The sequence below is a fragment of the Salminus brasiliensis genome, chromosome 16 (assembly GCF_030463535.1).
Source record: "Salminus brasiliensis chromosome 16, fSalBra1.hap2, whole genome shotgun sequence".
Lineage (NCBI taxonomy): Eukaryota > Metazoa > Chordata > Actinopteri > Characiformes > Bryconidae > Salminus > Salminus brasiliensis.
The window spans coordinates 31353953-31375411 of NC_132893.1; the positions used below are offsets into that span (position 1 = coordinate 31353953).

Here is a 21459-nt window from a genome sequence, read left to right on the forward strand (position 1 = left end):
ACAAGGTTTTTGTGGAGACGATATTCCAGAAGATTTGGACCAATCTAGGCTCTGCTGTGAGCATCCTGACCAAGTCTTAATAAATAAAGGTATTAATTAATTCCAAAATATTGTATTTATTATTTATTTTGGTCACTTCCCTGCTGAAAAAGACAGCCTGGCCAGCGCAAGCTTAGGAGCTTAGCTCTTGACCAGCATAGGGTATGTTTTTGAGTTTGATGACCAAGCCCGATCACCACCACCATGCTGGTCAAACATCATGATCACACTGGTCGACCAGCATGAACAGCATGACCAAAATCAAACTTAACATAACTTTTCATACACTGTGCTGGTCAAGAGCTGGTTAACCAGCTAGCTTACCAGTTTACGCTTACATTTTTGCTTGGATGACCAGCTTTTCAACCACCTTGACCATCAAAGACCAGCTTGGACCATCTAAAACCAGCTACCAGCAAAAGCTGGTCCTGAGCTGGATGTTTCTGCAGGGCTCTTATATTTGAACTGATTGTAATGTGTAGAACAATCACAGTGCTAATATTTCAGCCGTATTTACCACAGCTCTATCTCTGACGACCATGTGCTATGCTCATCATTTCCCAGACACTGTGTGACTGTGTGTGTGTGTGTGTGTGTATGTGTGTGTTCACTAGATTGTAGTGTAAGGGGAGATGAGCTCACAGACAGGTTAAGTAAGTGCTTTAGTATTTAGCGGTAACCCACACTGTTGAGCGCAAGACCGGCACAAGTTAAAGGAACACATGCTAAGAATGCTAATGCCGCTAATACTGAATGAAGCCACTACATAGCTCAAACTATGCTAATTGGTCCCTTCATCCACATTAGATAGCCACATTAGCATGTCTGTGTGCAGTATGCCTTTAAGGGGACACTGAAGTGTTTTCCAACCTAGCCTGATGAAGCAACGGTCCACGGTTTCTACTGTAAGTGTATTTTAAATAAAGTGGATCTTCTGATGTTCTCAGTACCAGGAAATACACTATATGGACAAAAGTATTGGGACACCCGCTCACTCATCTTTTTTCCGATCAAAGTCATCAAATGAAGTGTATTAAGAAGAGTGTGTCCTGCTTTTGTTGGAGTAACTGTCTCTACTGTCCAGGGAAGAAGACTTTTTACTAGATTTTGGAGGAGCATTGCTGTGAGGATTTGATTGCATTCAGCGACTAGAGCGTTAATGAGGTCAGGATAATCACAACCCCACCTCATCACCCCCAGCTCCCCAACTCCTCCCAAAGGTATTGGATGGAGCACCAACCATCATTCCAGAGAACATATTTCTTCTACTGCTCCACAGCTCAATGCTGGGGGGCTTTATGCCCCTCTAGCCAAGGCCTGGGACCAACACAGGGCGTCCACAAACATTTGAACATATAGCATATGTTGATATTACTGTCCAGGGTTTTTGACCATATGCTACAGACATGCTGAGACTAAGGCTGAGACTGGGTTGAAAAATGTTTACGTCCATGTTCAGGTCAAGGGGTCAGATACTGAAAAATGTTTAAGTGGGCTAATGCTGACCCCCAGTAGGGGCATATATAGACCTAGTGCTTCAATCCCCAACCACCCTTTGGTTCATTGCAGGCCTGTCTTGTCTCCTATGCCCCCCCTCCCTTCCTCCCACCCTCCCTCCCACCCTCCCTCCACCAAAGCATGTACTGCTACCCCCAGGCAGGCGATCACTAGTGGTGTGCAGAAGAAAAGGCGCTCACACTGTACAAAATGTGCTACTTCACTGTGTCCTGTATCTCCCACGCTTAGACTCAAGCTACGAATAAAGCCATCGTCAGTTAATCACCAATGCTCGGCCACTCTCAGTCAACGGCACTAAGCTCATTTAGTGCACTCAACACACTCGCACGCACACACACACGCACGCACACGCACACACACTAAAAGCAGACTATCACAGCCTAACGACTACACAAATCTCTTCAGCTCACAACTGCAAACTCATTCATTGTAGTTTGTACAAATGAAAGTCTTCGTCAAACGGAAATTAGAAAAGCTCTTTTGTTTGTTTGCTTTGTCCAAAAGAAGGCGGCTGTTAGTTCTCCGTACCTCTGCTGGGTTGAAGTTTGTACGTTTGTGTGTTGGTGTGAGTAGTCTTGAGTAGAACAGTAGCTGGAGTGTTTTGCGTTAATATCCCGTGTCTGCAGAAGACAGTCCAGGTCAGACAGCCCCCTCTCGGTTAAACTATCAGTAGTATAAAGACTAGCGATAAAGCCTCTGTTTGCTTTATAAGTACATCTGTTTTGTTTGAGGGCTATTAAAGTGTTTTTTTTGTTTGTTTTTGACTTTTATACAAAAGAGGGGGACCAAAAAAAAAAGAAGACAGAAAACTGTGGTTCGTTGCGTTCGGCGCTGTGGAGGGTTCTCAGCACCGGCCAGTAGAGACAGAAACAGACAGAGATAGAGAGAGTTAGGGGGAGGGAAAGCGGGGTGGGTGGAAAAGAGAGGATGAAAGGGGGTAAGTCTTCCTGACTCGTCTCAGCTCAGGTGGTCTCCTTGCCCTGGGCCCCCGTCACCGTCTTAATGGAGCTTAAAGTGCGGTTGAACCAGGTCTTCTTGGCCGCTTGCACTTCATTCAGCGCCAAACCCAAATGATGCTCCAGGTCCTGCAACACACAGCGCACAGCCATCAGTGATCAGTCTCCTGTCTTCCTTCTCATTCCTTCTGCTTTCATTTATTCCTCCGTTCCTTCCTGTCTTTACTCATTCCTTCCTTCCTTCTCTCCTTTATTCCTTTATTCTCCTTTCTTCTTGCCTTTACTACTTCCCTCCTTCAATTCCTCCTCCTTTCCTTTATGCTTTTATTATCCCTTCCTTCTTTCATTTACTCTTTTCTTCTTACCTTTATTCCTTCCATCCTGCCTTTATTCATCATTTCCTTCCTTCGGTTCCTCCTTCGTTCCTTCCTGCCTTTATCCAGCCCTTCTTTCCCTCATTTCTTCCTTCATCTCTACCTTCATTCATTCATTCATTCCTGCCTTTGTTCACCCCTTTACTAACAAAGCTACAATGTAAGAGCTGCCAGCAAACTTCTGCTGACATGTTGAGGTATGAACTCCACAAGACAGCATTAACCTTTTAACCTCAGGTGCCCATGAACCTGTCACAGGTTCCCTGGTTGTACTTCCTTGGAGCACTGCTGGTACTGACCACTGCATACCAGGAACAACCCCACAAGACCTGCCTGATGTTCTGGAGATGTTCTGACCCAGTCGCTTTTTGGTACTTGTCAAAGTGACTCTGATTCTTACGCTCGCCCATTTTCCTGCACTTCCATCACCTTCATAAACTGACTGATTGTTCACTTGCTGCCTAATATGCAGATCTCACCTTCTGACAGGTGGCACTGGAACCAGATAATTAATGTTCTTCACTTCACTTTGTTTGGAAGATGCTGCAAGTTTGCTCAGAGGAAGCTCAGGTTTAGACAGTAAGCTCAGCATGGGAGCTGCACTTGCAGTAATGCTGCCTCAACAAGAAACAGGCCAAGAGGATTTACAGACTTCAGCACATTTTAAAATAAGGAAACAATAACTGGACCAGAGGAAAATCCATAAATACACTGAGCTTCTCAGGCTGCGAGCTCATGACTCAGCCAGATGATTATGATATTTAAGGTTTGCTGGATTCCAGATTATAATACAATTAATGTAATTAATTATGAGAGGGGGGAATTGTGTATTGCATATTGTAAACACATTTTCAACTAACTGAGTGATGTAAAACTGCAGAACAGCTTTGAGGCAGCGTCTTTTGTTAAGGTAAACTGGCCATGAAGCTACATGGCGCTGTATATAGTAATATTTCAATGAAGACGATGGACAATGTAGGCCAGGGTTATGAGTTTGAGGTGCTTTGCAAGTGATAAATCAATTATTGTTATGATTATTATATTATTATTTCATTTATTTATTCTGTCTATAGTTTTCTTTGTTTTCTATTTAGTTGTTCATTTTAACTCAAAGCCACAATGAAGTGGGAGGTGGAGGATAGCAAAGTAGGAAGAACTTGTTCTCATGAACAGAAGTAATGTTTAATTCAAATAAAATAGATAATAAATAGTATAACATATATTTCTGTTTCATATCATCAATTCGTGAAAAAAATATAATATAATATATATATATATATATATATATATATATATATATATATATATATATATATAGTTCTGGATCATTGTAATACAGGACGGTGAAGGTGAGTTAAAGGTGAAGTGTGTCTCTCTACCTGTATTTTGCACTCAGCCTCCACCAGCTGCAGTTTGGTCTGAGCTAGCTCCAGCTCCATCTCCCTGAGCTGAGCCTGCAGAGCCTCCTTCTCTTCATCAGCCTCTTCCTCGCTGCCCTCCTTCGGGGCACTCACAGCCTTCAGACGACCCTCCTTGCTGAAGAGTACACTGCACTTCTCACAGCCCTCCACCTTCAGCTACACAAATACACACACACGACAACCCATTAGACTATAATAATGTGTAATACTGTCACATTTTATATATTACTGTTATTATGCAATACTGGGTCTGCAATGTGAAGAAGCCATATGTTTTATGGTAACTTTAACGCATGGATTAATGACTGTATCACTGTGCTCTATTAACTCTATTACCTGTGCTTTTTTGTGCTACCGAATGGCGGCCAGCATTGCACTGTGTGTGCTACCTTCCACTGGCCAGAACTGCACTGTGTGTACTACCTTCCAGTGTCCATTACTGCATTGTGTGTACTACCTTCCAGTGTCCATTACTGCACTGTGTGTACTACCTTACACTGGCCAGTTCTGCACTGTGTGTACTACCTTCCAGTGTCCATTACTGCACTGTGTACTACCTTCCAGTGTCCATTACTGCACTGTGTGTACTACCTTCCAGTGTCCATTACTGCACTGTGTGTACTACCTTACACTGGCCAGTTCTGCACTGTGTGTACTACCTTCCAGTGTCCATTACTGCACTGTGTGTACTACCTTCCAGTGTCCATTACTGCACTGTGTGTACTACCTTCCAGTGTCCATTACTGCACTGTGTGTACTACCTTCCAGTGTCCATTACTGCACTGTGTGTACTACCTTCCAGTGTCCATTACTGCACTGTGTGTACTACCTTCCAGTGTCCATTACTGCACTGTGTGTACTACCTTCCAATGGCCAGTTCTGCACTGTGTGTACTACCTTCCAATGGCCAGTTCTGCACTGTGTGTACTACCTTCCATTGGCCAGAACTGCACTGTGTGTACTACCTTCCAGTGTCCATTACTGCACTGTGTGTACTACCTTCCAGTGTCCATTACTGCACTGTGTGTACTACCTTCCAATGGCCAGTTCTGCACTGTGTGTACTACCTTCCAATGGCCAGTTCTGCACTGTGTGTACTACCTTCCAATGGCCAGTTCTGCACTGTGTGTACTACCTTACAGTGTTCATTACTGTACTGCCTGTATTTTAGTATTTGTCTACACTTCTTCCCATAATGCACTTGTGAATTGATGTGTGTACCACACACTTTGCTCAAGGACCCGAGTGGGCACAGTGAGAAAGCTTTTCATTTTGCTCTTCAGATTTAATGGCAATTAAGTTTCACTGAACTGAACTAAACAAACACACCTACACAAGTACACACACACTCATGTAAATGCATGGTGTGCACATGCACGCCCTCGCACACACTCACAGCATCAGTGTCAGAGGTGTGCATTATTTTTCAGTGCAGAGAAAGTAAAGCAGGTCTCATTTCCATCATCAGGGTTTCAAGAGGGGAAATGGCAAGAACCAAACACAATGTTTTCTTTATCAGGACGAGAACACACACACACACACACACACACACACACACACACACACACACACACACACACACACACACACACACACACATTCTTGTCACAGCTCTAATCTGCGGGAGTTTGTGTGTCTTGAGAGGCTCATTGAGAATCCACTCCGTATGTGGAGAGGCCATCATCATCTACTCAAGAGCCTCTCCACTCAACTCTCACCTCATTAGGGAACAGCCACTGAGCAAGCAATGTGCATGCACATGCACGCGCACACACAAACAGACACACACACACACACAGACACAGACACACACACAGACACAGACACACACACACACAGACACAGACACACACACACACAGAGACACACACACAGAGACACCAATGCCACACAATTTCTCCTCAATTGCGAGAAAACCATAACAACTGAAGCACAGTCATTATGAGTTCTGGCACAACAACGACTGTGACCCCAAATCTATCAGATATACTGAAACTAATAAACCACTTCCAGAACAGCCAGGAGTCCTGACAGTCTTTAGAGCTGCACAGTACCCACTAAACACTACTACTGTGACTTTTATTATTATATTTTGTCATACTGTTTTATTTATATTTCTCATTTTTACCCAGAAGTCCATCGCTTATTTTCTTATTTTTATTTATACATTTTTTCAATTATTATCAGGGCTGTCAAATTAATTAAAGTTTTATTACAGGAAAAAAACACTGATTCATCGTTATTCCTGGTGCCCTTTGACCTGCGGTATTATTAACAGTTCTGGTCACGTAACATAACATGATGGAGGAAACAAAACTGCACTAATTCTCCCCATTCACGGAGCAATCACCTTTACAAAAATACCCAGATGAAACAGTGAAGAGAAGCACTGTGCTCTGCAGGTTCTGCACCAAGGAATGTTCATAGCACCGGAGACCTTCAAGCATTGATCTCTGAACCTGGAGATCCAAGCTTAGAGCTAGCAGCCAACCTCATCAAGCCACACTGGATCAGGTCTTCAAACGCAGACTAAACAGGTCTACCAGTGAGTGACTGACAGCTGTGGACTGTAGACCAGTTTTGCAGATAGAGGACCGAGGACTGACCGAAGACTAGCCGAGGCTTTACATATAAATAAATAAAGAGATGAGGAATTTACTCATCTGCAATTCTGAAATCTGAAATTCATCTAAACTGTACATTTCTAAATACTTTCATATCAAGTGACAAATAATTAAATGAATCAGAGAGCATGTAATTAATTGTGGTTGTTGTGGCGCAACAGATAACACCACTACCTGCTAGTTACAACACCATGTGGGAGACCAGGGTTCAATTTCTGGTCTGGGTGACTATGCTGCGCTACACCAATAAGAGTCCTTGGGCAAGACTCCTAACACTACATTGGCCCTCCTCTGTGATACAAGTAACCTTGTAAGTCGCTCTGGATAAGAGCGTCAGCTAAATGCCATAAATGTAAATGTAATTAGATCAGTTTTAATATCTTGACAGCATTAATTGTTATTATTGCTTTCTCTTTGTTCCTTTGGGCTTTTTTTTTTGTTCCTTCTGCTTGTTTGCTTAAGCTCCACCAGTCCTCAATCATGAACAACACCTTACAAATAAAAGTATAGCGTTAAGAGCAACAACATTTATAGCACTTTTACAGCCAGTGTTTCTCACAAAGCAGCCAGAGGAGGCTGTGGCTCAGATAACCACCTTAAAGCGAGAGGAAGCAAGGCTCCTCCTCAGACCGACAGTGGACAGCACAACAAGACAAAACTATAAAAACAGAGAGTGAAGAAAGGGCTGATGGATATACAGTAACGACGCATGAACTGAAGTGAGCCTAATGTTAGTCAGACGTTTTTCAGCTCAGGTTGTCAGGATGTTCCTAGCACACAGTAAAACCATGGGTTAGAGGTTCATTCGCACACTGAAGCCTTCTGAGATATGAGAGGCCAGACATGTGAAGTGTGTGTGTGTGTGTGTGTGTGTGTGTGTGTGTGTGTGTGGTGTTGTGAGGAGCTACTTACTCGAATCTTCTCCAGCTCTCCCCTGTTAGCCGTCTGCTGCTTCTCAAGTCGCTCACTCAGCTGGGAGCAAATCTGAGACAGACACACACACACACACACACACACACACACACACACACACACACACACACACACAGAGAAAACTCTTTTACTCAGTGTGCTGCTGTCAGTTAGTGTTCTCCTCCAAGCGTGTTCGGCTGTACAGTGATGTGGCATTAGCGTTGGTGGAGCTTCATTCGATTTTGAAGAAGCACACGATAGCCTTCACCCTCCCACCGTCTACTGCAATTGACCATACGCCTCAGATTCAGCAGATTTCGAGATTCAGGCCCAAAAACATTGGAGTGCTCCTTTAACACAAGAGCAATAATCCAAATGTTTGTGGACGCCCCTTCTAATGAAGGCATTCAGCTACTTTAAGTTGCACCCATTGCTGCCAGAGATGTGCAAATGCCCACACGCATACACACTAACACAGAGCTTGTCTAGTCCGTGTAGATAAGTGCTGCCAACAGAATAGGACTCTCGGGAGCAGATCAACATCATGACCCTATTGGCATCATGCTGCCTAATGTCAGCCGTGGGCTAGAGGGGTAAAAAGCCCCCCAGCATTGAGCTGTGGAGCAGTGGAAGAACAGTGTTCTCTGGAATGATGGATGGTGCTCCATCCAGTGCTTTTGGGACGAGTTAAGGAGTTGTGGATGAGGTGGGGTGGTGATAATCCAACATTTTGACCTCTACTATTTTATTTTTTTTATTTATTTTTTTGCGGAAAGCAATCAAATCCTCACAGCAATGCTCCAGCAAAATCAATCTAGTAGAACGCCTTCCTCCCTGGACAGTAGAGACAGTTCCTCCAACAAAAGCAGGCTTAACTCTTCCTTTTTAATACCACAGATTTTCGAAGAAACAATGAATGTACAGGTGTCCCAATATTTTTGTCCATTTAGTGTATCTGATACTTTTACTAGATAAAACAACTTAAAACAAGTAGAGATAAGTTAATAATTGTAGCATATTATAACGATAACCTCCAATAAGAAGTATTAGATATTCAGACTACATATAAGGGGATTTCTTATTGCTAGGATATCATTTTCTGCAGCGTGGTTCTCACTCTTTACACTTAAATGAAAAATCTGATTCTAATTGCGTCATGACCAGAACAGCTGATCAATTGGACACAACCCTTTTCTAGACTAGCCACACACACACACACACACACACACACACACACACACACACACACACACACACACACACACACACTACCCACCAGTGCACAGGGTCTAACACATCTTCATTAAGCCCCTCACCATCATCAAATACACAGCTCAGCACTGCACGTCATACATCTTCATATGAGGGACCCATCATATCAATGGGAGCAGCATGTTCATCTTCAAAGCATTTATGAACCCAACCGTTGCACAGTTCCCGTGACAGAACTGGTACAGACAGCTAATGGAGACACACTGCTTCACTTAGAGCAACAACCACCGACCTCGATTCTGCACCTTTTCCTTTAGTATCCATGGAGACATTATTTATTTTTTTTTTTTTAATCCTGTCATTAAGACCACAGTCTTCTCATCCTGAATCACAATAAGCTTGGTTTCGCATAATAAAGCTGTGGATGGAGGTCCACCACACACAAATAAAGTGCCTAGCAGTGTGTGTGTGTATATATATATATATATATATATATATATATATATACACACACACACACACACACACACACACACACTTAATCTGTTTCTCTATTTTTATATTGATATATAAGATTGTCAGTAATTGGAGGAACTGCAAAATAAGAATTACATCGTACAGTGTAACTGCTTGTTTCTGCTGTGCACATGAAATTCTTGAAACTTAAATCTTGAAGAAACAAAAAGTGGATATACAGTCCTGTGCAGAGATTATAGGCACCTAATCACATTATTTAAAACATTTTACTGTAAAAAGGAGCAAGAGTTTATCATTTTGAAGAAAGTAGTGAGATCTTGTCTGAGAGCTAGTCTGAAGAACAGAGCTCGGTTCCTCCAGGTTTCTCCTGGACGCCCCCCAGTCCAGCCAGCACAGCGTGGAGGATGTGTTCAACTCCATCAGCAGCAGCAGCAGCAGCAGCTCACCTGATTTACCATCATTAAGCCCTGATTTACCACCAAACCAGGTGTTGATCTGAGGAGAACTCTAAATAATACTAGACTCCATGAGGAGAACTTTCTGACCAGACCACTTTCTGTAGGACTGTTATTATTAGTGTTTATTCTAATATCAGTAAGATATACACTTACTGACCAGATAAGCAGCTTTTACATTCTCATTTTCATATATGGCTAAAACCTTTGCATTGTAATTTATGTTAGCCAGTAAATGAAAAGTAGGTTCTCCATATGGGGCGGAGTTACTGCAGAACTGTTACCGAGTGCCCATGCTAAATAACCTACAATGGACATGTAAGGTGAAACTGGACCTTCAAGCAATATAATAAAGCTGCCTGGTCCAACGTGTCCATTTTACATGGGGTCCACTAACCTGGAAATATTGGGCCATTAAGCAATATCCCAAACCTGGATCCTGGCTTTCTAACCTGGGGGTATATGAGGACTTTTACTGTATTATACAATAGTATAAATTACAATTACATTATATATTATATTACTATATCATACCATTACTCCCGTCACAACATTAAAGCAGCAGTACGTGACAATTGGGCTCCCCCTACATCTGGGAAGCCACTGCAAGGACACGTTTTACACGTGCATTTACTGACAAGCTGAGAGATACAGAAGCACCATCCGGAGGTAAAGATGCATATGGATTGAGGCGGTAGAGCAATATTACATGATTTTAATATGACTAATTTGACTCTTTCCATAAGTCTACAGTGCAGAAGCAGTCTGGGGTGGGAATGGCTGAGACTGTAATACTCCCCATTACAGTCAGTGAGGCACCAGCAAGATTCTGAAAGTGCTATTTTAGGGTAAAAATGATACATAACACTGCTCTAAGAACAGTGTTTGTCATTTTCGAGCAGCAGAGATGAGCCTTTAGATGCACGCAATGCAGGACTTCTGCACTTCTGGAAATAGAACATGGCCACTTGCTGTTTCATGCATTAGATATATGCTGTGTGCATGCTGATGTATTCCCTGTGCATATTCCTTATGCGCATGTGTGTGGATTTATTAGTGTGAACGTTGTACAGTTCTGGAGTTAAGCAGAAGTACCAGTTGTGTGTGTGTGTGTGTGTGTGTGTAACCTGTTCTGCTCTGAGGAGCCCATTATCACACTAGGCATGAATCACACTGTCAGCAGGCCAATTAAAAGCAGCTCTACAGGGATGTGAGAATAACTATTTTTACAGAGCACAGCTTATACTGTACTGATCCCAGAACAGTGAATACAAGCATGCATGTGTGTATGCACAATGCTTCATATGTACAACATATCCGAATGATGTTCAAAGCTGTTATCTGGGCAGTAAGTGTTTATCTCCTCAGTAAAACACTGATATAAGAATAAACACTAATATCATTCCTAGAAAGTGGTGGTGGTTCTCCATCACTGTGTTCATCATCAGAACATCTCCAAAGTTCTCCTCATGGGGTCTAGTATTATTTAGAGTTCTCCTCAGATCAACACCTGGTTTGGTAAATCAGTGCTAAATGATGGTAAATCAGGTGAGCTGCTGCTGCTACTGATGATGGAATTGTGAACACATCGTTTTTAATGTGTTTGGTTTTATACCCAAGCACTACACAAACACAGCAGTCTCAATTATTCAGTCCTACACACACATACACAAAAACTCCAACCAGTCAATAACATTAGCACCACCTGTCTAATATTTTGTAGGTCCCCCTTGTGCTGCCACAACAGATCTGACCATTCCAGGCATGGACTCCACAAGACCTCTCAAGACCTCGTCATCAACACGTTAGCAGCAAATCTTTTATCTGCAAGTTGTGAAGTGGTGCCTCCATGAGTTACACCAGTATGCATGTTCACTACCCACCACTAAAACACCCACCCATCTAACATCCACCTATTACCTTAATACCTGTGCTAATGTTTGTGTGTTTTCGGACTATGAACAGGCTTCACCATGTCGGCAGATGATCATTTTGCGTGGACTGTGTGTGTTAATGTGTGTGTGTGCTACAGACTGACCTGTTTGTATTCTCCGATGATGGAGCCGTTCTTTTTGATCTCAGACTCTGATTTGTCCAGCTCTCGCCGACACATCTCTTTCAGCTGAGAACAGAGAGATCACGCATACACACATGGTTACATGGCTGAACACACACCTTTAACCCATTCAGACATTTACATTAACAGCATTCGGCACAGGGGCTCTGCAGAAGTGCTCGGTTTTTCCACTTAGAAAGCTCATCCTCATGCTAGTGTAAACAGGGTCCAGCCTACATTCATACAGCAGGTAAAGTGGCCCAAAATAGCCCAATAGCCCCAATGTTTTCTCACCAGATCAGACTTTTTCTTTTTAACGTGACATATATCCATAATTTGATGGGTCAGGCTCGTAAACTGATGCGCATGGCCAAATAAGCATTTTTTCCTTCTCCTCAGCGCTCGTTTGTGACAAATGCCTAGTCAGAATGACGTAAAAGTTCCATGAATGGCGATGTAGCTTCAGATGTGTATCGGATTTAAGTAGCACTTATTCAAATGGACAAATTGGAACAGTTTTATGGTTCACAGCCCCACACAGATAATCTTAGATAATCTAATCAGATCTGTCACATTGGATGGAAAAGATTTTAGGATTTAAGACCACTTTTACCAGCAGTGTGAACACGGCCTAAAATAAGGATTTGGGGGAAAATGTGATTTACACAGCCATAAATAAGCATTTACTCAATTCACTCAATGCCAGCAAGACAAGCTATTATAAGGCTGAAAACTCTCTGGAGAACAGCCTGGGCGTGGTCTAAATATTTTCATTAAAAAAAAAAACGCATGACTCACAGCCCTTTTATCACTGGCACACAAAAATTGTTGACATTACCATGGCAACAGACACAGCCACGACACAGAGAAGTTGTGGTTTTTCAGCTTTTTACAGATCTTTAGCGTTTACTGAGATTCTGATATCTGAAGCGCATATATAGATACAAGCTGCCCCGCAAGGCCCATCGTCTCTCCTATCTCTGATATGGCAGGCGGCTATGCGCCAGTGCTAGTAGGGTCGGGGTACGGGTGGGCAGCAGGCAGCAGGCAGCGGATCTCCCCAGACATGGAGCTGCGTTGGGACCTCCCGTCTGTCCCGGCACCCAGCCAGCCACTAAATCCCGTGGCAAAGCGGATAGGGGACAATGGGCACCCGGCGTGAGGGGACGATGGGGCACGCGGGGCAGCTGTACCCCCGAGTCGCGGCTCAAGCTTTAGCTCGACAGGTTTAGTTTTAGCTCTAGCTTACTCAGACTCAACGAGAGGGAGGAGCCATGGTAAGTCTTTTGATTGGTCAGGGGTAGGTATGCTGACGTAAACCTGACCCACTTTTAGGACCACCCATTCCACATGGAGATGAGAGCAATACTGATGAAATACAGCAGAGGTTTTTTTAGACTTTGGGAAGATCTTAATAAGATCTACTTAGTACATTTACACTGGCGGCCCTGAGGAGCCAGATTTACTTCATTATATAAAATGTAGGTTCCCAGGGGCTTTAATGATAAGAATAAATCAATCTGAGACACTGCCAAAAGATTAAGTATCCCAAAATAAACTTTGGGTCAGGATAGGTTACAGTTTACTACACAGGTTCTGAGGCCTATTGAGGTATGTTTGAGCTCACACAGTTTATGGCCCAGAACTACCTGCTTCTGATCCAAAACAAATGACCTGACCTGTGAAGCCCGGTGGCAGGGGCATGTCCGGCTGTGTTTCATTCGTCATATGCCATTTTTGTCATAAACTTTCTGAAGATTACTAAATAGGTCTTTCTCCAAGATATTCAGCCAAGCAGATTTCCACAGCCTATTGAGCAGCAAATCCAACCGTCTATCTGTTTGCAAACCAGAGCACAAAGAGCTGAATAAATGCGCTCTGGCAGAAAAATAGGGCTTCTATTATGTAGGCAGTTTTAGGTGAATGCTATTACACTGACAATACATGGCATTGGGATTTTTTACATAACTGTATCTGACGCTCTTTCAGGCTGCGGTCTCTTGACGATTTTGTAAAGAAATCGAAATTAAAGAACCATGACAAACCAACAGTGTACACAGTGGACTCCCCAGGCATGTACTGCTGTCTGCTTACTCCAGAGAAAGCAAAGGCTTTCACTTCTTTTGATTCAGAAGTTGAGATATTTCTTTTAATATGATATTGTATGAAAAAAAAAAAAAAAAAAAGCTCAAGTCAAAAATGTCTGCTGGCATTTACAACAAGACAAACAAGCGATGCACAACACTGTTCACACAAAGCACTCAGGAACTCTTGCATAACGCTGCTGTCAGAGCAAAACCTTATTTTTTAAACCTGCATTTTAGAAATGCCAGTTGTCTTTTATAATATTTGACATTTACTGGGTTATGGACCAATGAAAATGGTCCAAAATGAGAAGGGAGGAGTTCTTGTTACAATAATCTATAGTAATGTATTATGCACATTACACATCCAACCTCAAGCCATACCCCATCCATAACTCTGTAACTCCATGTTTTCCATATTCTCTATGTTTATATGCATACACATTTTTATGTTATGTACAGATTTATATTTTCTTATATTTCTACCTCTGTATCATCGCTGTCAGACCAAAACATTGTATCTGCAATTATGCCTATGCACTTTTTTAGATTACGTGAATCTGGCAGTGACCTTACGTTGTATCAGAATTTCATGATGAATGGGCCAATAGAAATGGTCTTTTTACATTGCCTTCCATTGAAAGTTGAGAAGGTTTTTTCCTTTTCCTGTAAAGTTGCTACTTTGGAGAAATACGGTGCTACAGATGCCCGGTTAAGCTAATGCTACTCAGTCAGCTTCTTGAGCTAAAGACTACAAAAACACAGCCCCAGGCGAGCCCTATCCTTCCTGCAACTTCTCTTTAGAGTAAGTGGCCCCTCCAGAAAGAGCCAAAACCCTCTGCATTTCTACTCTAATAATAATAATAATAATAATAGTATAAATAAATCTTCTAATAGTGTGATCATATTGCGTATGCAGATGTTGCTATCTACTTTTTCTATTTATGTCTACCCTTATATTATTTTATTATTCATTCAATAATTGCTCTTTGGGTGTAACTGGGACCTTGAGATCACAATTTCTTTCCACCCCATGAACCACATGTGACGCAAATGACAGTAAAGTCCCCTTTATCCTTTAGCTAGGTGTTGTATCGATTGGGGTAGTAGGACGTCAGAGGAGTTAAGCTGAGCACAATAACTAGACTCAGGTCAACAGAAATGAAGGTATAGAAACGTTCAGTAGGCTTTTGATACCGGTCAACACTTAAGATTACAGTATCAGAGATGGGAAAGTGGTACTATGCCATTTCTAATGACAGTAAAGTGCCTGGGTTTCTTTACTCGCTTTTACCTTTACCTCTCTCTCCCTATTTTTCTACCTCTCAGGCACACACACACACACACGCACACACACATTCATAACTCCACATGGGAAATCTTCCATATCAGCTTAAACACACATTTAACCTAACTGTCCCCTCTGGTCCATGTCTCTTCTCTTTCCAAGGAAACTACTGTCCACAGGCATTATTGTCCCACTAATGAAAGTGCTAACATCTCCTGAGATTCTGCAGCAATTTAATACAACTCTCAGCCACTCTACTGTCATTCAGTCCCAGCGCTGGGGAGGGCTCCTAACGACGGAGCCATCAGAAGGGCAGACAGAAATAAAGAAGACCTTGATGGGTGCTGTGATGGTGTGGGAGGGATGGTGTGGGAAAGATGCCCTTCATTTCTGTATCGTTTAATATGACTTTCCCCATTATCATTCATGTTTATAGAGAGTCCCTTCCCTACCTCTAAATGTATGGATAAATGTGAACGTGTGAAAGAGGTCACATTACCAAAGGGTAATGTGTAAGCAGACAATGGCGACTACCTGTTCAAACCAGTTCTGAAACGGGGAGGGTGGAGAAAAGGTAGAAGAAAATGGCTGACCTGTGCAGACTCCTCTTCCAGCCGCCTCTTTTCATCCTCAGAGTCTACCAGCTTCTGCTTTGTGATGAGGAGCTCTTTGTTTAGGGCGTCTGATTTTTCCTCTGCCTAAAGAACACAAACACACACAGAAACAAACACTATTTTTATCACTGCATCACATTATGCAAGCGGAAGCAGTGACTGTGCTTGATGACAAGAAACCTATGTGACTGACAGTAAACCAGCTCGCCACAATAGAAGAAGTAGATCTGCTAGAAAAAGAGGAAAAAGGTATAAAAGGTAAGGAACAATCCCAACTCTCTAAACAGGAAGTGGAAGAAGGTTTTAAATCCGGTTTAATAAAAATCTCAAAGACAAAAATAAACTAAATGTGAAGCCGTTACGCAAATACAGAGAAACTGATTAGTAAACTCTGCTGTTCTCACACATTGCAGTTAACTGTTTGAATTGAGTTTAGTAATTAGTGCATTTTACAGAGCCTCTCAAGTGACATGGTGGTTGATTTTAATAAGACATGGAGGCAAGATCATATTATTGAGGCCACCATTTAAGTTTCCACGAGATAACATATTAAGGACACAAGAAAATATATAGAAGCCACAAGATAATATAGAGGTCAAGTGATAATATACAAAAGCCACAAGAAAATCTATATAGAGACCACAAGATAATATATGGTGGCCATGGGATAATATATGGAAGTCCCGAGATAATATATACAAGATATTATATTGAGCCCAAGTGATAATATATGGAGGCCACAAGATAATATACCGAAGATAAAAGATAATATATGGAGGCCACAAGATAATATATGGAGGTCACAAGATAATATATGGAGGTCATGAGATAATATATTGGGGCAATGAGATAATATATGGAAGGCCTGAGATTATATTCAGAGTTCACATATTGAGGACACAAGATTACATATTGAGGACACGGGACAAGCTTTTGGGACCACAAGATAATTTATTGAGGCCACAAGATAATATACTGGGGCCACAATATAATATATAGGGACCAGAAGATAATATATATGGGTTAGAAGATAATTTATTGAGGCCACAAGATAATATACTGGGGCCACAAGATAACATATTGATATATTATTTTGTGACCTCAATATATTATCTTGTGGCCACTAGAAACATCATTTGTAGCCTCAATCTATACTCCTGCACTGTGTATTTTTTAATGGACTATTTTACACAAATAAATGGCTGGCAGCGTTTATAAGGCTACATGGAACCTACGGAAGCCTTTCATGACAACTGACAAAAACCTACTTTATAAGGTAATTTATAAGCATTTATAAAGGTTGTTATTACAAAGGCTGCTTTGGACAATTCTTATGTTCTTTCACTAATTGAGACATGCTGAAGTAATAATCCTTATAAAAAGGTTTATGCAAGTTTCTTTCAGTTGTCATGAAAGGCTTACATAGGTGCTGTGAGGCCTTATGAATGCCTCTCTTTAGCAACTGTATGCTGCGTGAGAAAAGCCAGAGTGAGAGACTCACGTTGTCCAGATCCTTTCTCAAAGAGATTTTGCTGCTGACCAGCTCATGGGCCAGGTCATCGTTCTCCTGCTCCAAGCGCATGTTCGCCTCCTGCAGACGTCTATTCTCCCGCTGTGGACAAGACAGAGGAAAGGGTTAGCTTGTGTATTGAGCGTCTGACTCAGTGGTCTTGTGACAGCGTCTAAATAATGGTTAACTATGCCAGTGAAAGGAGCAACCTTTGAGAAGAGTCCTGACTAACAACTGACCTCAAACAGTAAAACATGTGCCAAGGTATTTACCACATTCAGTGCTATACAATACCTTAGCCTATCTGGCTTGGGACCATATCCCAACCTGACATTATAACGGATGTTTGTGTTATGGTACAGGCAAACAATGAGCAGTAAAGCGCCAAGTCCATGTCTCTCTGCCCTTTCAAAGGAAACTGCAGTCCACAGGCATTATTGACCCACTAATAAAGTGCCAACATCTCCTGAGATTCTGCAGAAATCTAATACAACTCTCAGCCAATCCACTGTCATTCAGCCTCAGCGCTGGGGAACTCTCCTAATGACGGAGCCATCAGAAGGGCAGCTAAATAAAGAAAACACTGATGGGTGCTGTGATAGTGTGGAAAGGGAGAAACACGCCCTCCATTTAGCGTAGCTGCTGCTAGCTAACAACCGATCTGTAATTTACTGTCAGTCAAGCTCATTTATGCTCATAAATACAGACACGGATCCGGGCAGAGCCTTCTGTCCGTACCCTGCATTCACATTATCCGTATTTACACACATTCTCTGAAAGCTCTGAAAGGATACTGACGTAACTCTGCCCCCACGATTTCCAGCGGTAGCCAATAGTTAAAAGTGAGACCCCTCCCCAAGATAGCCAATTACCCAACCCACTCGTTAGTACTCTCTCCCCATTCCGTGTAATGCTCCTGACACTAGCCGGGTGAGGACTGACACATGCCTCCTCCAAGATGTGCAACCAACCACCGCCTCTTTTTTTCAACTGGTGCTGATGCAACGTCACCAGGCAACCAATGCAGGCTCTGAGGAAAGCACCGGGTACCCAGCTTTGAAACATCGGCTAGCAGAGGCCTGAGCAAGGCCAACTGTGCTCCCTCAGGCTCCGGCTGCTGATGGCAGGCAGCATGATAAGATCTTGATGCTCATTTGTTTGGCAGGCAACCATGACAACAGAGCTCTGATTGGTCAGCCAGATTTTAACAAATCCCTAAAAAGCAGAACATAGAATATAATTGAAATATTTGCACAGCGCCGCCGTCCTTCTGTTTCGGACTTATGATGTGTGAAAGACCACATTTTAGTTAAAAATTTGCCCTTGACATTTTTTTTTGCACAAAATGCTGCAAATATGACTGAAAAATCAAGCAAAAAAATGTCAAAAAAAATCAAAAAGTGATGTCAGAGCAGATTACAGGCCATCAAAGACGACCAAACAGACCCCTGATATACAGGTACGAGCGGTGAGATCTGCAAAGCATACCACCAGCAACACATAATCAGCATGTGATGCGTACGTGTGTGTTTCAATCTGCCTTTGATTGACAGGTCTTGAATCATTTCTTTAATTCCTCCTGAGCTGAGACCGGGCCGACAGCAGAGGGACGTGGTAATCAATGATCCCTCAGTCGTTTCATCATCTCATCATCACAATCTCTCCCCATTCTCTTCTGAGCCTGCGGTGAGCCTTCTCCAGGATTACTGCTCATTACTTCCACAAAGCGCATATGCTAATGGGGGGCAGAGCGGCGCTGGGTTTCCAAATGTATTCAAGCTCTTCAGAGCAGGAGGTGAAAAACAGGCTCGGCTGCAGCGCACTGCTTTACCCATCTCAATTCGAGCTCGGCTCTCTGAGTAACGGCTCCATGCAGGTGAAATTCTCACGCAGACACGCATGAACATGAGGAAATACTGCGGGAGTATTTTTTTGCTCACACACACACAAACACATTTTTATCGACATCATGATCACACACTGTTCAGGGCTGTGATTTACCTGATTTACCATTCAGCTAAACCAATAAGCCAATCAGAAAACACCAGAGGTAGATATTCCCCCTGCCCAGGGCTACAGGAGGTCACATTCTGGCCACTATAAAGGAACAGCCTGCAGCTTGAGTGGATACTTGTCTGCTCAGAGAGGGTGCTCTCATCAGGCAACCCTTATTGCATGCAAATCATACGGTCGCATAAGCCATTCTCACATATAAGCTCAGGAAAATGTCCAGAGACTCTGGACCGGACATTACCCAGAGTTCCCCTTTTACACAGGAATCGTACAGACTGAGATTTTTTGGTTTTCTCACCACGCAGGATGCTGTGAAAATAGCAGGGTTTAGTTTACAGCACAGCGAAGATGATGTCATCAACAAGACCAAACATGGGCTCACTCAGACATTACCCTGACTTTGTACTAGGGGGACGGGCAGGATAAAGGCCGGGTTAATTCTAGTACAGCCGATCTGGACATTTCGGTTCACACATACAGCTCCTCCAGGTAGTCTCCACAAAAGTTCTGGGATACTGTGCATGCCTGAAAGGGGTCGCACAGCCTATACAGCTGAATGCAAAAGTTTGGACACCCCTGGTCAAATTACATGCGTTTTGTTATTATTATTATTTTTTTTAATCCTCTACAGAGACGCATTTTAAAGGCCGGTTCCTACCTAGCATGGACACGGCGCGGCTCGATATTCAGATATTCCGCACAACCGACCCTGGCAACCGCAGACTTTGAAGTCAGAGATGTTCAAACACAAAGCTGGACGCTGCTCTTTCCCGCACAGTACAAACGAGGAACAAAGGAAACAGACCCCAGTGTTAATGTGTAAAGGAATTTCAGGATTTTATAGATAACTGGGTGAAGGTGAAGTTACACCTGTGGGAGTTTGATAATTAGCATAAAATTGTGAGATTTAGAATTTGTTATGACCCTTTAAGAACACTTCATTTCTTCATGTTGTTTCTTCATGGAGCTGGTTGGTGATAATCAATCTGTCGGCTGACAGACAGAGAAGGAAGAGGCGTGGACGTCCTGAAAGGCAGCAGCATGAATTTAGCCAATAACTGATCAAGGCACCTTTGCATCACTTTTTGCGTGTTACGAGCCCTTGTGCCTGACCACCGCACCCAGCCGTTTTATCCACAATTACATCACTTGGCTGCATCGCCATTAGGCATGAACCAGCCTTGAGGCATAATTACTGCTTAAGTGCTTAATTTAACATACTGCAAAAAAAAGAACAGCAAGAAAACACATAAAACATTGAAAGTGGTGTGTGCAAACGTAATGACAAATTATCAACGTAGTGTTTAGTTCTACTTTATGTTAAAAAAACTAAAATATTATCAGAATTGTTTGTAAAATGTGCAAAAATGTAAACCTAAAGAATTCAAGAAAATATGCCAGTTGAACAGGGGGGGCCCAAACCTTTGCATAAGACTGCATGTGCACAAATATAAGACAAAACAATGTACATATATAAACATATATGTACACACATACACACACACACAAGCAAAGAAAAGCACATGCACATATACACACACACTCATTACCTCATATCTCTCAATGGGGGCCTCCTGCTGTTCCTGTTGCTCCCGCATCGTATGGTATTCCTTTTCATATTTCTTCAGCTTCTTCTGGCTGATCTGTCACACACACACACACACAACTATTTTTACATGTGTTGAAAAAATGTGAGATGCAGAGTGTTAGTTAAAGCCATGCTGAAGAACAGACTGCTATGATAATGAAGTCTATTCAGAAAGGGTTTCTAATGTAAGGTGGATGTGAAGTAGAGCTGGGCAATATGACGATATTTTATCGTATTGTGATAAACTTCATTATGATGATAACAATAAGCTTTTCTAAGTATATGGAGGAGACTGTTAGTGCTTAATAAACACAGATC

At 42.4% G+C, this 21459-nt stretch overlaps 1 protein-coding gene across 5 annotated transcripts in view; it reads right to left on the bottom strand.

Moving 5' to 3' along the window:
- Window positions 1-1671: 1671 nt before the first annotated feature.
- The window catches only part of rabgap1 (RAB GTPase activating protein 1), a 119762-nt gene continuing 99974 nt past the window's right edge, over window positions 1672-21459 (bottom strand). For all 5 annotated transcript variants that reach the window (XM_072658804.1, XM_072658803.1, XM_072658801.1 and 2 more), the window contains 7 exons: window positions 21104-21196; window positions 17532-17642; window positions 16010-16114; window positions 12027-12110; window positions 7845-7916; window positions 4267-4464; window positions 1672-2642 (listed from right to left, as the gene is read on the bottom strand). In XM_072658804.1, coding sequence (XP_072514905.1) covers window positions 2520-2642; window positions 4267-4464; window positions 7845-7916; window positions 12027-12110; window positions 16010-16114; window positions 17532-17642; window positions 21104-21196 — 786 coding nt within the window. In that variant the 3' untranslated portion in view covers window positions 1672-2519. The remainder of the gene's footprint in view (window positions 2643-4266; window positions 4465-7844; window positions 7917-12026; window positions 12111-16009; window positions 16115-17531; window positions 17643-21103; window positions 21197-21459) is intronic.